At 49.7% G+C, this 14837-nt stretch overlaps 1 protein-coding gene across 4 annotated transcripts in view; it reads right to left on the reverse strand.

Annotated features, from left to right (window-relative positions):
• NUP153 (nucleoporin 153) overlaps nucleotides 1-14837 on the reverse strand; it is a 454031-nt gene that overhangs the window by 145426 nt on the left and 293768 nt on the right. For all 4 annotated transcript variants that reach the window (XM_078687970.1, XM_078687971.1, XM_078687973.1 and 1 more), the window contains one exon: nucleotides 11603-11743. In XM_078687970.1, the coding sequence (XP_078544096.1) occupies nucleotides 11603-11743 (141 nt within the window). The remainder of the gene's footprint in view (nucleotides 1-11602; nucleotides 11744-14837) is intronic.

Raw genomic sequence — 14837 nt, forward strand, 5'->3', positions numbered from 1 at the left:
AGTGCACTGGTGCCCTGTGTAAATTCACTTCCTCATTTACTTACATCTTTTTTTCACGGATTTTAATCATCCGCTTCAGATGCAGCCTGCCCCGTGTACTGAGTGGATGCTTCATACCTAGTTCCCCTATGTCAGTCACGGGAGCCCTGGAGAATGCACTCACGGGAACAGAAACAATGGGCGGGGACAACTCCACTGCCGCCAGTAGGAGGAGGAGGTAGCACTGTGAGAGGGGTTTGGCAGAATAGAAATAAAGGGCAAACGTCCTGGTTATTATGCTACCCATTACTTTTTGCCACCCATGAACATTTTTACTTTTCTTGATAGTGCGACAGCTGTTTTTAATTTACACTTGAGTCTCCGCGGGCTCAGGCAGAGAGAGGGCGCACCCCTGTCGGTCTGTGGACCCTGTGGTCCTGTCTCCGGCAGCCTTCTGACGCACACTCTTCCCCCTTCATAATAGCAGACCTTTGTTTTCTGGGAGAGCTGCTAACTTCTCAGAGTTGCGGCCTTTGCTCGGTGCTAAATAATTCACATTTCGTGGGTGAGTTTACCAGTGAGCGGGTGATTGTTTACACCAGAAGTATTTTGAACGCATGCTTGAGGGGCGTGTTTGCAAATTGCGGCGACGCCATGCTGACGACAGAGTAGAATGCGCGCCATGAAATTATTGTATATAACTGTTAACGTTTGGTTGTGAGTAGCTCACAGTCAAAGTTTAAACAGCGAAACATGATTATCTTGAAATCTAACGAACTTCTGCGAGACAAAATCAAGTCAAATACACAACACGTGCCTTGTGCAGTCGTACGAGGATTGTGGCAGCTCAAGAAAGGAAGGTCATAGCACAAACCCTGGGTAGAACGGTGATTACAATGGGATTGAAATTAGTGTGACGTGTATTCTGGTCACTGAAGGCGCTCACAGCCCTCTTTCCTAGGCTGGCTGTTGAGTGGTCCTCTCCTTTTAATTAAGAACCACGGTTAGCATGGACAAAATGTTACAAACCACAGAAGTTTCAAGGTTGCTCTAATAGATAGTCACTTTGAATATGCCGGCACTGTTACAAACGGAATCATAGACAAACAAGGTGTTACCATCTCTCTCCTACAGCAGTGGTCGTCATTTAATTCTTTCAGAGGCAATTTAGTTCCACAGTTTGAGGCGCCGCCCTTGCATAATATTAATGTAGCATCAGTTCCTAAGGTTGGTGCATCCGATTAGGGAATGCGTGCTGGCACCAACCTTAGGAACTGATGCTACATTAATATTATGCAAGGGCGGCGCCACAAACTGTGGAACTAAATTGCCTAATCGGATTCTTTTGTATACCACCCTCTGAGATTGGAAAAAAAATGTATCTGCTTTAAATCTTTTTATAAACAAAGTTTATTTTTACAACAACAACAAAAATCAGTTCTTAAGCCACCATTCCCTTTCAATGTGACTAAGATGGCTCAGATTCACAGAATGGCTTAATTTTTGTGATTTATTTTTTATTTTTTGTCAAGGTCTTTGTTTTTTCCTTGCTAAGTAGACCAATTGAGCAAAAGAGAGTTTGTGTCTGGCTGGGTTAGATTTACAGCAGTTCCGTGGAAATCCTGGTTCATGTCAAGTTGAGCTTATTGACGTAATTACGTTTTTGGATTCGTACAAGAGTCCACAGAGTACAACACTGTTCCCCTGACAGTTTGTCTTGTTTACATTAAATTTTACACTGCGTCATCCCTGTAGATGTTACTTTCCACCTGTATAGGTTTTGCACGGTAAATTTAGCAGCATCCCCTCCCGCTGTCCGACTAACCGTTCCTGCCCCCCCCCCCCCCCCCCCGGCTACGTGGAGCAGAAATGACGGGGTGATTTAACTCAGACAGGCGGCCTCTCTCTCCACATAAGCACACTCCAGGCAGTCCCCTCTCCTCGGTATTTGATAAAATTGAGTGCAGAGTGTGAGTGCAGAGTGCAAAGTGAGTGTGCAGAGTGCAAAGTGAGTGTGCAGAGTGCAAAGTGAGTGTGCAGAGTGCAAAGTGAGTGTGCAGAGTGCAAAGTGAGTGTGCAGAGTGCAAAGTGAGTGTGCAGAGTGCAAAGTGAGTGTGCAGAGTAGTGAGTGTGCAGAGTAGTGAGTGTGCAGAGTAGTGAGTGTGCAGAGTGCATAGGGAGTGCAGAGTGCATAGGGAGTGCAGAGTGCATAGGGAGTGCAGAGTGCATAGGGAGTGCAGAGTGCATAGGGAGTGCAGAGTGCATAGGGAGTGCAGAGTGCATAGGGAGTGCAGAGTGCATAGGGAGTGCAGAGTGCATAGGGAGTGCAGAGTGCATAGGGAGTGCAGAGTGCATAGGGAGTGCAGAGTGCATAGGGAGTGCAGAGTGGAGAGGGAGTGCAGAGTGGAGAGGGAGTGCAGAGTGGAGAGGGAGTGCAGAGTGGAGAGGGAGTGCAGAGTGGAGAGGGAGTGCAGAGTGGAGAGGGAGTGCAGAGTGGAGAGGAGAGTGCATAGGGAGTGGAGAGTGCATAGGGAGTGGAGAGTGCATAGGGAGTGGAGAGTGCATAGGGAGTGGAGAGTGCATAGGGAGTGGAGAGTGCATAGGGAGTGGAGAGTGCATAGGGAGTGGAGAGTGCATAGGGAGTGGAGAGTGCATAGGGAGTGGAGAGTGCATAGGGAGTGGAGAGTGCATAGGGAGTGGAGAGTGCATAGGGAGTGGAGAGTGCATAGGGAGTGGAGAGTGCATAGGGAGTGGAGAGTGCATAGGGAGTGGAGAGTGCAGAGGGAGTGGAGAGTGCAGAGAGAGTGGAGAGTGCAGAGGGAGTGGAGAGTGCAGAGGGAGTGGAGAGTGCAGAGGGAGTGGAGAGTGCAGAGGGAGTGGAGAGTGCAGAGGGAGTGGAGAGTGCAGAGGGAGTGGAGAGTGCAGAGGGAGTGGAGAGTGCAGAGGGAGTGGAGAGTGCAGAGGGAGTGGAGAGTGCAGAGGGAGTGGAGAGTGCAGAGGGAGTGGAGAGTGCAGAGGGAGTGGAGAGTGCAGAGGGAGTGGAGAGTGCAGAGGGAGTGGAGAGTGCAGAGGGAGTGGAGAGTGCAGAGGGAGTGGAGAGTGCAGAGGGAGTGGAGAGTGCAGAGGGAATGGAGAGTGCAGAGGGAATGGAGAGTGCAGAGGGAATGGAGAGTGCAGAGGAAGTGCAGAGTGGAGAGGGAGTGCATAGGGAGTGGAGAGGGCATAGGGAGTGGAGAGTGCATAGGGAGTGGAGAGTGCAGAGGGAGTGGAGAGTGGAGAGTGCAGAGGGAGTGGAGAGTGGAGAGAGCAGAGGGAGTGGAGAGTGGAGAGAGCAGAGGGAGTGGAGAGTGGAGAGAGCAGAGGGAGTGGAGAGTGGAGAGAGCAGAGGGAGTGGAGAGTGGAGAGAGCAGAGGGAGTGGAGAGTGGAGAGTGCAGAGGGAGTGGAGAGTGCAGAGAGAGTGGAGAGAGCAGAGGGAGTGGAGAGTGGAGAGAGCAGAGGGAGTGGAGAGTGGAGAGTGCAGAGGGAGTGGAGAGTGGAGAGAGCAGAGGGAGTGGAGAGTGGAGAGAGCAGAGGGAGTGGAGAGTGGAGAGAGCAGAGGGAGTGGAGAGTGGAGAGTGCAGAGGGAGTGGAGAGTGCAGAGAGAGTGGAGAGAGCAGAGGGAGTGGAGAGTGGAGAGTGCAGAGGGAGTGGAGAGTGCAGAGGGAGTGGAGAGTGGAGAGAGCAGAGGGAGTGGAGAGTGGAGAGAGCAGAGGGAGTGGAGAGTGGAGAGAGCAGAGGGAGTGGAGAGTGGAGAGAGCAGAGGGAGTGGAGAGTGGAGAGTGCAGAGGGAGTGGAGAGTGCAGAGAGAGTGGAGAGTGCAGAGAGAGTGGAGAGTGGAGAGTGCAGAGGGAGTGGAGAGTGCAGAGGGAGTGGAGAGTGCAGAGGGAGTGGAGAGTGCAGAGAGAGTGGAGAGTGCAGAGGGAGTGGAGAGTGGAGAGAGAGTGGAGAGTGCAGAGGGAGTGGAGAGTGCAGAGGGAGTGGAGAGTGCAGAGAGAGTGCAGAGGGAGTGGAGAGTGCAGAGAGAGTGGAGAGGGAGTGGAGAGTGCAGAGAGAGTGGAGAGGGAGTGGAGAGTGGAGAGAGCAGAGGGAGTGGAGAGTGGAGAGAGCAGAGGGAGTGGAGAGTGGAGAGAGCAGAGGGAGTGGAGAGTGGAGAGAGCAGAGGGAGTGGAGAGTGGAGAGTGCAGAGGGAGTGGAGAGTGCAGAGAGAGTGGAGAGGGAGTGGAGAGTGGAGAGAGCAGAGGGAGTGGAGAGTGGAGAGAGCAGAGGGAGTGGAGAGTGGAGAGAGCAGAGGGAGTGGAGAGTGGAGAGTGCAGAGGGAGTGGAGAGTGCAGAGAGAGTGGAGAGTGGAGAGGGAGTGGAGAGTGCAGAGGGAGTGGAGAGTGCAGAGGGAGTGGAGAGTGCAGAGGGAGTGGAGAGTGCAGAGGGAGTGGAGAGTGCAGAGGGAGTGGAGAGTGCAGAGGGAGTGGAGAGTGCAGAGGGAGTGGAGAGTGCAGAGGGAGTGGAGAGTGCAGAGGGAGTGGAGAGTGCAGAGGGAGTGGAGAGTGCAGAGGGAGTGGAGAGTGCAGAGGGAGTGGAGAGTGCAGAGGGAGTGGAGAGTGCAGAGGGAGTGGAGAGTGCAGAGGGAGTGGAGAGGGAGTGGAGAGTGCAGAGGGAGTGGAGAGGGAGTGGAGAGTGGAGAGGAGAGTGGAGAGGGAGTGGAGAGGGAGTGGAGAGTGCAGAGGGAGTGGAGAGTGGAGAGTGCAGAGGGAGTGGAGAGTGGAGAGTGCATAGGGAGTGCAGAGTGCATAGGGAGTGCAGAGTGCATAGGGAGTGCAGAGTGCATAGGGAGTGCAGAGTGCATAGGGAGTGCAGAGTGCATAGGGAGTGCAGAGTGCATAGGGAGTGCAGAGTGCATAGGGAGTGCAGAGTGCATAGGGAGTGCAGAGTGCATAGGGAGTGCAGAGTGCATAGGGAGTGCAGAGTGCATAGGGAGTGCAGAGTGCATAGGGAGTGCAGAGTGCATAGGGAGTGGAGAGGGAGTGCAGAGTGGAGAGGGAGTGCAGAGTGGAGAGGGAGTGCAGAGTGGAGAGGGAGTGCAGAGTGGAGAGGGAGTGCAGAGTGGAGAGGAGAGTGGAGAGGAGAGTGCAGAGTGGAGAGGAGAGTGCATAGGGAGTGGAGAGTGCATAGGGAGTGGAGAGTGCATAGGGAGTGGAGAGTGCATAGGGAGTGGAGAGTGCATAGGGAGTGGAGAGTGCATAGGGAGTGGAGAGTGCATAGGGAGTGGAGAGTGCATAGGGAGTGGAGAGTGCATAGGGAGTGGAGAGTGCATAGGGAGTGGAGAGTGCATAGGGAGTGGAGAGTGCATAGGGAGTGGAGAGTGCATAGGGAGTGGAGAGTGCATAGGGAGTGGAGAGTGCATAGGGAGTGGAGAGTGCAGAGAGAGTGGAGAGTGCAGAGGGAGTGGAGAGTGCAGAGGGAGTGGAGAGTGCAGAGGGGAGTGGAGAGTGCAGAGGGAGTGGAGAGTGCAGAGGGAGTGGAGAGTGCAGAGGGAGTGGAGAGTGCAGAGGGAGTGGAGAGTGCAGAGGGAGTGGAGAGTGCAGAGGGAGTGGAGAGTGCAGAGGGAATGGAGAGTGCAGAGGGAATGGAGAGTGCAGAGGGAATGGAGAGTGCAGAGGAAGTGCAGAGTGGAGAGGGAGTGCATAGGGAGTGGAGAGGGCATAGGGAGTGGAGAGTGCATAGGGAGTGGAGAGTGCAGAGGGAGTGGAGAGTGGAGAGTGCAGAGGGAGTGGAGAGTGGAGAGAGCAGAGGGAGTGGAGAGTGGAGAGAGCAGAGGGAGTGGAGAGTGGAGAGAGCAGAGGGAGTGGAGAGTGGAGAGAGCAGAGGGAGTGGAGAGTGGAGAGAGCAGAGGGAGTGGAGAGTGGAGAGTGCAGAGGGAGTGGAGAGTGCAGAGAGAGTGGAGAGAGCAGAGGGAGTGGAGAGTGGAGAGAGCAGAGGGAGTGGAGAGTGGAGAGTGCAGAGAGAGTGGAGAGTGGAGAGAGCAGAGGGAGTGGAGAGTGGAGAGAGCAGAGGGAGTGGAGAGTGGAGAGAGCAGAGGGAGTGGAGAGTGGAGAGTGCAGAGGGAGTGGAGAGTGCAGAGAGAGTGGAGAGAGCAGAGGGAGTGGAGAGTGGAGAGTGCAGAGGGAGTGGAGAGTGCAGAGGGAGTGGAGAGTGGAGAGAGCAGAGGGAGTGGAGAGTGGAGAGAGCAGAGGGAGTGGAGAGTGGAGAGAGCAGAGGGAGTGGAGAGTGGAGAGTGCAGAGGGAGTGGAGAGAGCAGAGGGAGTGGAGAGTGGAGAGTGCAGAGGGAGTGGAGAGTGCAGAGGGAGTGGAGAGTGCAGAGGGAGTGGAGAGTGCAGAGGGAGTGGAGAGTGCAGAGGGAGTGGAGAGTGGAGAGAGAGTGGAGAGTGGAGAGAGAGTGGAGAGTGCAGAGGGAGTGGAGAGTGCAGAGGGAGTGGAGAGTGGAGAGTGCAGAGGGAGTGGAGAGTGCAGAGAGAGTGGAGAGGGAGTGGAGAGTGGAGAGAGCAGAGGGAGTGGAGAGTGGAGAGAGCAGAGGGAGTGGAGAGTGGAGAGCAGAGGGAGTGTAGAGTGCAGAGGGAGTGGAGAGGGAGTGGAGAGTGGAGAGAGCAGAGGGAGTGGAGAGTGGAGAGAGCAGAGGGAGTGGAGAGTGGAGAGAGCAGAGGGAGTGGAGAGTGGAGAGCAGAGGGAGTGTAGAGTGCAGAGGGAGTGGAGAGTGCAGAGGGAGTGGAGAGTGCAGAGGGAGTGGAGAGTGCAGAGGGAGTGGAGAGTGCAGAGGGAGTGGAGAGTGCAGAGGGAGTGGAGAGTGCAGAGGGAGTGGGGAGTGGAGAGTGCAGAGGGAGTGGAGAGTGCAGAGGGAGTGGAGAGTGCAGAGGGAGTGGAGAGTGCAGAGGGAGTGGAGAGTGCAGAGGGAGTGGAGAGTGCAGAGGGAGTGGAGAGTGCAGAGGGAGTGGAGAGTGCAGAGGGAGTGGAGAGTGCAGAGGGAGTGGAGAGTGCAGAGGGAGTGGAGAGTGCAGAGGGAGTGGAGAGGGAGTGGAGAGTGCAGAGGGAGTGGAGAGGGAGTGGAGAGTGGAGAGGAGAGTGGAGAGGGAGTGGAGAGTGCAGAGGGAGTGGAGAGGGAGTGGAGAGTGCAGAGGGAGTGGAGAGGGAGTGGAGAGTGCAGAGGGAGTGGAGAGTGGAGAGTGCAGAGGGAGTGGAGAGTGCATAGGGAGTGGAGAGTGCATAGGGAGTGGAGAGTGCATAGGGAGTGGAGAGTGCATAGGGAGTGGAGAGTGCATAGGGAGTGGAGAGTGCATAGGGAGTGGAGAGTGCATAGGGAGTGGAGAGTGCATAGGGAGTGGAGAGTGCATAGGGAGTGGAGAGTGCATAGGGAGTGGAGAGTGCATAGGGAGTGGAGAGTGCATAGGGAGTGGAGAGTGCATAGGGAGTGGAGAGTGCATAGGGAGTGGGGAGTGCAGAGTGGAGAGTGCATAGGGAGTGCAGAGTGGAGAGTGCATAGGGAGTGCAGAGTGGAGAGTGGAGAGTGCATAGGGAGTGCAGAGTGGAGAGTGCATAGGGAGTGCAGAGTGCATAGGGAGTGGAGAGTGCATAGTGCATAGGGAGTGGAGAGTGCATAGTGCATAGGGAGTGGAGAGTGCATAGGGAGTGGAGAGTGCATAGGGAGTGGAGAGTGCATAGAGTGCAGAGTGGGGAGTGCATAGGGAGTGCAGAGTGCATAGAGTGCAGAGTGGAGAGTGCATAGGGAGTGCAGAGTGCATAGAGTGCAGAGTGGAGAGTGCATAGGGAGTGCAGAGTGGAGAGTGCATAGGGAGTGCAGAGTGGAGAGTGCATAGGGAGTGCAGAGTGGAGAGTGCATAGGGAGTGGAGAGTGCATAGGGAGTGGAGAGTGCATAGGGAGTGGAGAGTGCATAGGGAGTGGAGAGTGCATAGGGAGTGGAGAGTGCATAGGGAGTGGAGAGTGCATAGGGAGTGCATAGGGAGTGCAGAGTGCATAGGGAGTGCTAGAGAGTGCAGAGTGAGTAGGGAGTGCTAGAGAGTGCAGAGTGAGTAGGGAGTGCTAGAGAGTGCAGAGTGAGTAGGGAGTGCTAGAGAGTGCTAGAGAGTGCAGAGTGACTGCAGAGATTAAGCTAATGGCAATGCCATTTATTTATCTGTTTTCAAAACCAACACATAAATACAAATTTTGTCATTTACAATGCCAATAACTCTAACTTTTCCAAAGGCGAAACCATTGCATTGTAAATGCTTGTTACAAACCTGTAAGGAAAGTTATTATTCATCCAGCTTGCTTTTTAACAGTGAAACGTGCCATCATATTTACCTGTACCAAATCCTACTTGGTTCTACAAATATAAATACAACAAAAATATTTTTGATACAAACAATTGGTCTGAGTTCAGTCTTTGAGTGAGTGACAATTTCTTGCCTGAGTGAGTACAATAAATGCCTAACATTACCCTCTAATAAAGCCGTACTGCTTGCCCATACTACCACAAATAGAGAGTAAGGTATCTTTTTTTTACCTCTGCCTACCTTTGGGGATCCACTGGACTCTGTGCACAACTATACCTCACTTTGGTATAGTATATAGTATATACAGAGCCAGCTTCCTACACCTGTTGCAGCTGCTACAGGGCATCTTGTGCGCACTTTTGAAGGGATAAGGCTAGGCATCTTTCTCTGTGTCAAAGGGTAGAAAGTAAATATATTTAAGATGCAGATTGTCTGCAAAGACTTTCTTTATTCTACAATCTGAACAGGGTTTGAAGAGAGATTTCTTCTCCTTCTGTGGTGAATTTGATCTTCCCTGGCCTAGATAAAAACATTCCCAAAAACACATTCTGAGAGCTTTAGTAGTTGACGTTTGGTCTTGGAGGATGTCCAGGGAGGGTGATCAGAGCTTTCTTCGGTGACTGTCTTATGCCCAATGTGAGGTAGAAAATCTGTTGCATTCGACTAATTGGCTTCACTGACTACAGGAGTGTTTGGTACCAAACGACTCCTTTCAATAAATCCAATGCTAGTGTGGGATTTATTGTACCATGTACCCGGAGAGCACCTCAGAGGTGCACCCTGAATGCCGGCCAACTCTGGAGTGGTCTTTGACCAGCTGTAGGCAGTCAGCCACCACCAGACCCCTGGGTAGAGAGTCCCTGCTCTTTGGAGCCAGAAACAATGCACAATATGGGCAGAGGTGTCATGCTGCCTACACCAGGATGGGCCAGTACTCTTAGAAGGGAAGCTTCAAATGCCTGCTGCCTTTGTAATGCGATCCGCAGCCTCTGCTGCTGGAGGCAGATGGCAGCCCCTGGTTTACACCCCCACTTTAAGCAGGAAACCAAGCAGGAACATTAAAAAAGATAAGTGTGCCCACCTCTGCCAACCCAACTGGGCCCTAAGGTGTGGGGAAAGTGAGGTGGAGCACACTTTTCAGTACCTGCATTCGAGAGGATGGGGGGGACCCCTCCAATCAGGGCTAGGTCTAGGCCCCCTCTTACAGGAGGGTGGCATAATAGATGGTGTAATCACCCCCAGATGAGGTGCCCAATGGCCCTACTGGCTACTCCCCTAAAACACCTCCTGAATTTAGTATTTAGGTGGCTACCCCAAACTTGGACCCTAGATCTGCGACAACCTAAGAAGAAAGAAGACACCCTGCATCATAAGACAACTGTTTTCGCCCCAGCCCTACCGGCATGTCTACAGCTTTGATGAAACCTGCAGCCTGTCTTACAGCACACCCCTGGGAGGACTGTTGCCTTCATTAAAGTCTCAAAGCTCTGCGTCTCCAGCCCACTCTGCACCCCACGGCCGAATCTAAGTGGCTCACCTGTGTAGTGTAGTCTCCCCGAAGGTCCTGACCTCGTGTTCAGCAAGAATTCTACATTCCCAAACAAGTAGCTGCGGTTTATAAAATCGTAATAGAGAATTGATCGATTTAGAAAGGCTTATATTTAATTCCATTTAGGAAGAAAGTCATCTCACTGGTTATACTTTCCCAACACTATAAAATATCTTAAATAGAAAGGGGAAAAGAAGGAAGGCAAACTGCATGAAAGACTTGAAAAATGAGAGTATGCTAGGCAAAGATTGTACTGAATCAACTGTCCTGAGGAAGAAACATTTTATAAATCTGAACAAAGGTAGACCTGGTTAATGGTGTTTCAGCTTTTGTTTTATAACATATGGAGATGGTTCAAATATATGTACGGCAAGTATTCACTCAATATTATATCATGCTTAGTGAATGAAGGCAGTAAGAGGGGAATTTGAACACTCACCCTTGAAAAGGGATTCAGTGTCCAAGCAATCATCCTATGAGGCACTTGAGACAGGCAAAGTTCTAGAAACCAAATAGTGTTAATATGGCAGAGATACCAGAATCACTTAGCTAAGGATTAGCTCATCTTGAGAATAACAGAGTAGAGAAATTAGAGAAATGGGAAAAATTCCTGACAAGTTGATCAAAAGTGTATTCTCCTTGGATTGGAGTTCCAAGAATCTGGATACAAAAAGAAAAAGTAGCCGAGTATCCCAACTGTTAAGAACTATAGAAATGATCCCCGAAAGTATAGTCTTTGATAACTAATACATGTAGTTCTGGTAATTCAACTCTTACGTTTTCCAAACATGGATGATTCATTCCCATAACCTACAGTCCACAAGTCAACGGAAGGAGAAAAAATACAATAGCTCTCGAGACAGTTATGAATCCAGCTTAGGTTTTTTTTCTGATAATCCTGTATCTGTGCCAGCACTGAATCATCTTTATCAAGTGAAGAAAAGGCTTGAAGATTGGGTTGATCTCTTCCCGATCCAGTCTATTAAGAGGAGTCCTTTTCTAACCAAGCTCCATGGCTGCAATGTGGCCCAGGAGCACCAACATTCCTGTCATGAATTTAGAGGTCTCACTGGAATGCATTGGGGCTTCTTTCTGCAGGATCACCACCAACTGCATGATGTTTATCTAACAGAGGACTATTGCCTGCTTGCCATCTGAACTGTCATTTGTTGAAGAGGATTGGCATGCTCCATGCTTTTTGCACTATGAAAATGGATACAGCAACTAGATTTGGCACGTTGCTGGTGAAGAAAGTTATGGAAGAAGCATAAGCCTCTGTTCAATGGAAAACAATCTTCTTTAAAAGAAACTCTTCTTGGGTATAACGCAAGTAAAATAAATTCTACAAATGTCCAGAGATGGTGAATAGCAGCTGTTTATGTACTGCCCCAGACATCTAAGGAAGCCTGAAAAGCATTCTGGAAGGATATGGGCTTGCCTGCAGCAGACAGCATCGAGAGCTACCCTTACCCAACTCCCTGTCTCCAACTTGACAAATATGTGCACATTGGATCCCACGCAAGTCAACACCTGAAGCCTGACTTGTGAAGTCTCTCATACACAATGCAGTCCATTCTTGTCATCATTCAAAAGGTGAGGCTTTTTGAGAGATCCCACACTAAACCTCATCCAGGATACAAGACAAGCCCTCCTGGAGACAATCCAGCCTCAGAGAACTCTGTTAAATAGTTATAATTAAACAGGGCACTTACTCTATCACTCTCTGGTCTTCGGCTGATCTTGCTTGTCTGAGAAGCTGGCAAAGAGGGCTTAATGTACAATGACCGGTTACTGGATACAGAAATCGATTTTGGAGTCATCAGCTTCTGCACTGGAGGGTAGTGAGAATCAATCTGTAAGAGACACAAAAAAACACAAGATTAGAGCTGGGGCCCTTTTAAAGGCTGTGCAACGATGTTGTAGGTCTATATGTTTTCTGCACAAAACGTCACGTGTCCCATTTTTCCCTGACTAGAAACAAAGAAATACCCACTATTGTTGACCGTGCAAACTGCCGCAACTGGGGAGGATCCAGTTAATCTCAGTTAAAACAACAAAAGGAATTTAAGCACTCATTTGACAGAATGTGTTCCTCAATAAAGTGTGTCAGTCTGCTCAAACAACACAAACCCGGATTAATTAGGGTTTTTACTAAGCATTTGATTACACAGAAGGTTGTCCTGACACTAGCGGACACACAAATCTTGAAATAAATCAACACAAGTCACCCTTGCCCGGAAGGGAGCTCTTAGGCACCACCTCATGTGCAGAATTTAACTATGGTGGTTATGAACATCACTATGCGATATTTGGTTATTGTTCAGCGAGTGGTTGCTCACCAACAACTGGGGTTGGCGTGGGCAAAGGGGGAGGGTGGGGAGTTACTGAGGCTAAGACAATATAAATGTTTTCTTGCTCAAATTACAACACACAGCAGAGCACCGCACAAAGCGATGTTATAAGATCAAGTTGTTTGCCAGGAATCATCTGAAATGTGAGTGAATTTCTTGATTGCCGTGCGGCAGAATTTTTCTGAAGGAAGCACACACCACCAGGGGCACAGTCTAAATTTGCAACCACATGGGGGCAGCATAGTTATTTCTCATGATATTCAGCCTATTCCGAGAGGGCATGGCTATCTTGAAAAAGAAAAGATTTTTGCATTACAAGAGTGGATGGCAAACACGCAAGGCCAGTGTGTGCACAGATTTGCTGAGCTACCTATGATTTGGGGGATAATTTCAATCCGGTCATTTCGCCACAGCAGGAGAAGTCAACCAAGACCCATAAGTTAACTTCAGCGGCAAGTATAGAACTAACCACGATAATGAGTCAATGAGCTTGTGGATGTATAGAGTTGTATTTCACGCTTACTATTCCTCCGTACACGATGCAAGTTCCTAAATTGATTATTGGTTGGCTTCACAACATGGGGCTGGTGAAATTGGTGAAGATATTGCCTAGAACCTTACCGGACTACTACCCTGTGGAATAGGCATTGTTGCTTCATCAAAATAGATTAGTCTCTTGAGGTTGGGAGGGAGCAAGATTTGTGGCCCAGTGATTCTATCAAGGAAGGCATACTAGAGTACTGTCAGCAGAATGAGGGATCAGTTGCCGAGCTGGGAATTCTCTGGGAGGCATTTAAGGCCTACATACAGGGTATTTGAATCTCCAAGCAAGCAGTCAATCAGGCAGGGTTTGTGAAGCGCGACTACTCACCTGTGAGAGTCTCAAGGCAAGGGGGAGGGTGCGCTGGGTTCATTCAAAGAGCAGGTCTTGAGGTCTATCCTGAATTGGGACAGCGATGGGGATTGCCCGAGGCCAGGTGGAAGGGATCAGAATCGATCTAGGGTGGATACACCAGAAAAGGAAATCAAACGCCTAAAACAAGAATATGAGTTTCAAAGGGACTTTAGTATATTGCCCAAAATTCAGACTGCCATAAAGGAGTTCCGTGAAGGCAGCAAATCGTGAAGAGTTACATGTGGGGAAGCAGGTGAGACCTAGGGCATTTGGCAAGAGCACACAAAGCAGGTATACTTGGGAGTGACAATGGAGTTATGACATCGACTGACATGTTGGCTTTTTCAGAAATGTTATGATAACTTGTAGAAGTCTTATTCACAGTTTAAGCCTACTGATATACCAGTCTGTCTGATTAATGGAGCTTTGGCCTGGATTGAGGGGGAGATTTTATATCTTCTCAACTCTCCCATAAGACTGAGGATACAAATATTGGCTCTCTCCACTGGGAAAGGCCCTGGAAAATATGTAGTTCCAGTAGAATTCTAAAAGTGTTCTGACCTGGTGGACCTGTTGGGTGTCTAAAGTGAAGCTGCAACTAAAGCAAAGTTGCCACCCTCGATGTCTGACGCAGTGATCTCTTTTCTACCGCGACCCTAATAAATGTGCCTCTTATTGGCCGTTATAGTTATTTAATCTTGACAACAAAATTCTTGCAAATAATCTTGCTCAGTGGCTACTACAGCTGATGCAGAAACGTGCTTCTGGAGCAAGCCAGACTCACCCCCAAAAGATTGATAACATTGAACTTGAGCACTCTGAAGGCTATATTGCATACAGTGGGTCCAGGGTTACCAGTGGCAGAACTGTTGGTAGACGCTGAGAAAGCTTTTGATGCATTGCAATGGGAATACATAAAGGAAGTGCTGAGATGGATGGTGGAAAAATACTCTCTCAATCTGGTTAATTTGCTACACATAACCCAGTCTGCACATGTAAGGGTGAAAGGTGAACAAAATAATAGGTTTCCCTTTGGCAAGAGTGTTCATCAGGGCCTGACCACTATCGGCCTTTATTTGCCCTACCTAATGAACAGCTGATCTGTTGGCTGTGAGAATTCCATTAGTATAAAGGGTTTGTATGTTAAGCCTAGGCCCTTTCTGGTGTCTTTGTATGAGATTTGCCTGTTCACACTGTCAAGGAGTGTTGAATGTCCCTCACCTTATGGATGAAGAAACAGGCAAGCTCCTCACATTGTGATTGTGACAAGAAAGGGGGTGGAGCTATATTACTGTGGCCAGAGAGTTCTTTGACCACTTCAAAAGGGTTTTGGAGAAATTTTAGGCCATAGAGATTTTATCACAGTCGAATGTGGCTCTGGCATTTCTGCAGTGGTTGGAATAGTGTTTTAGAGCCATTTTATATTGGAGTTTTTTATTTTCATTATACAACTTCCTCCAGACCCTTTCCAGTCCCATATATTCTTTTTTTTAATCTTTGTGTAGGGTCTAGTTGAACCATGGTGCCAGCGGATGTAGCCTGGGTGAGGATTTGAGTGTGGCTGGCAGGATAGCATCCAGAGAGTCTTGAATCCAGTCATCAACTGTGAGTTGGTTTAAGTCAACATTCTTCACCAGATTCGGTGACGTGTCAATAGAGTATTGAGAAAGAAGTCTAGTTTGGACCCATTTCTGGACATGA

Source organism: Lissotriton helveticus, chromosome 4_1, assembly GCF_964261635.1.
Source record: "Lissotriton helveticus chromosome 4_1, aLisHel1.1, whole genome shotgun sequence".
Taxonomy (NCBI): Eukaryota; Metazoa; Chordata; class Amphibia; order Caudata; family Salamandridae; genus Lissotriton; species Lissotriton helveticus.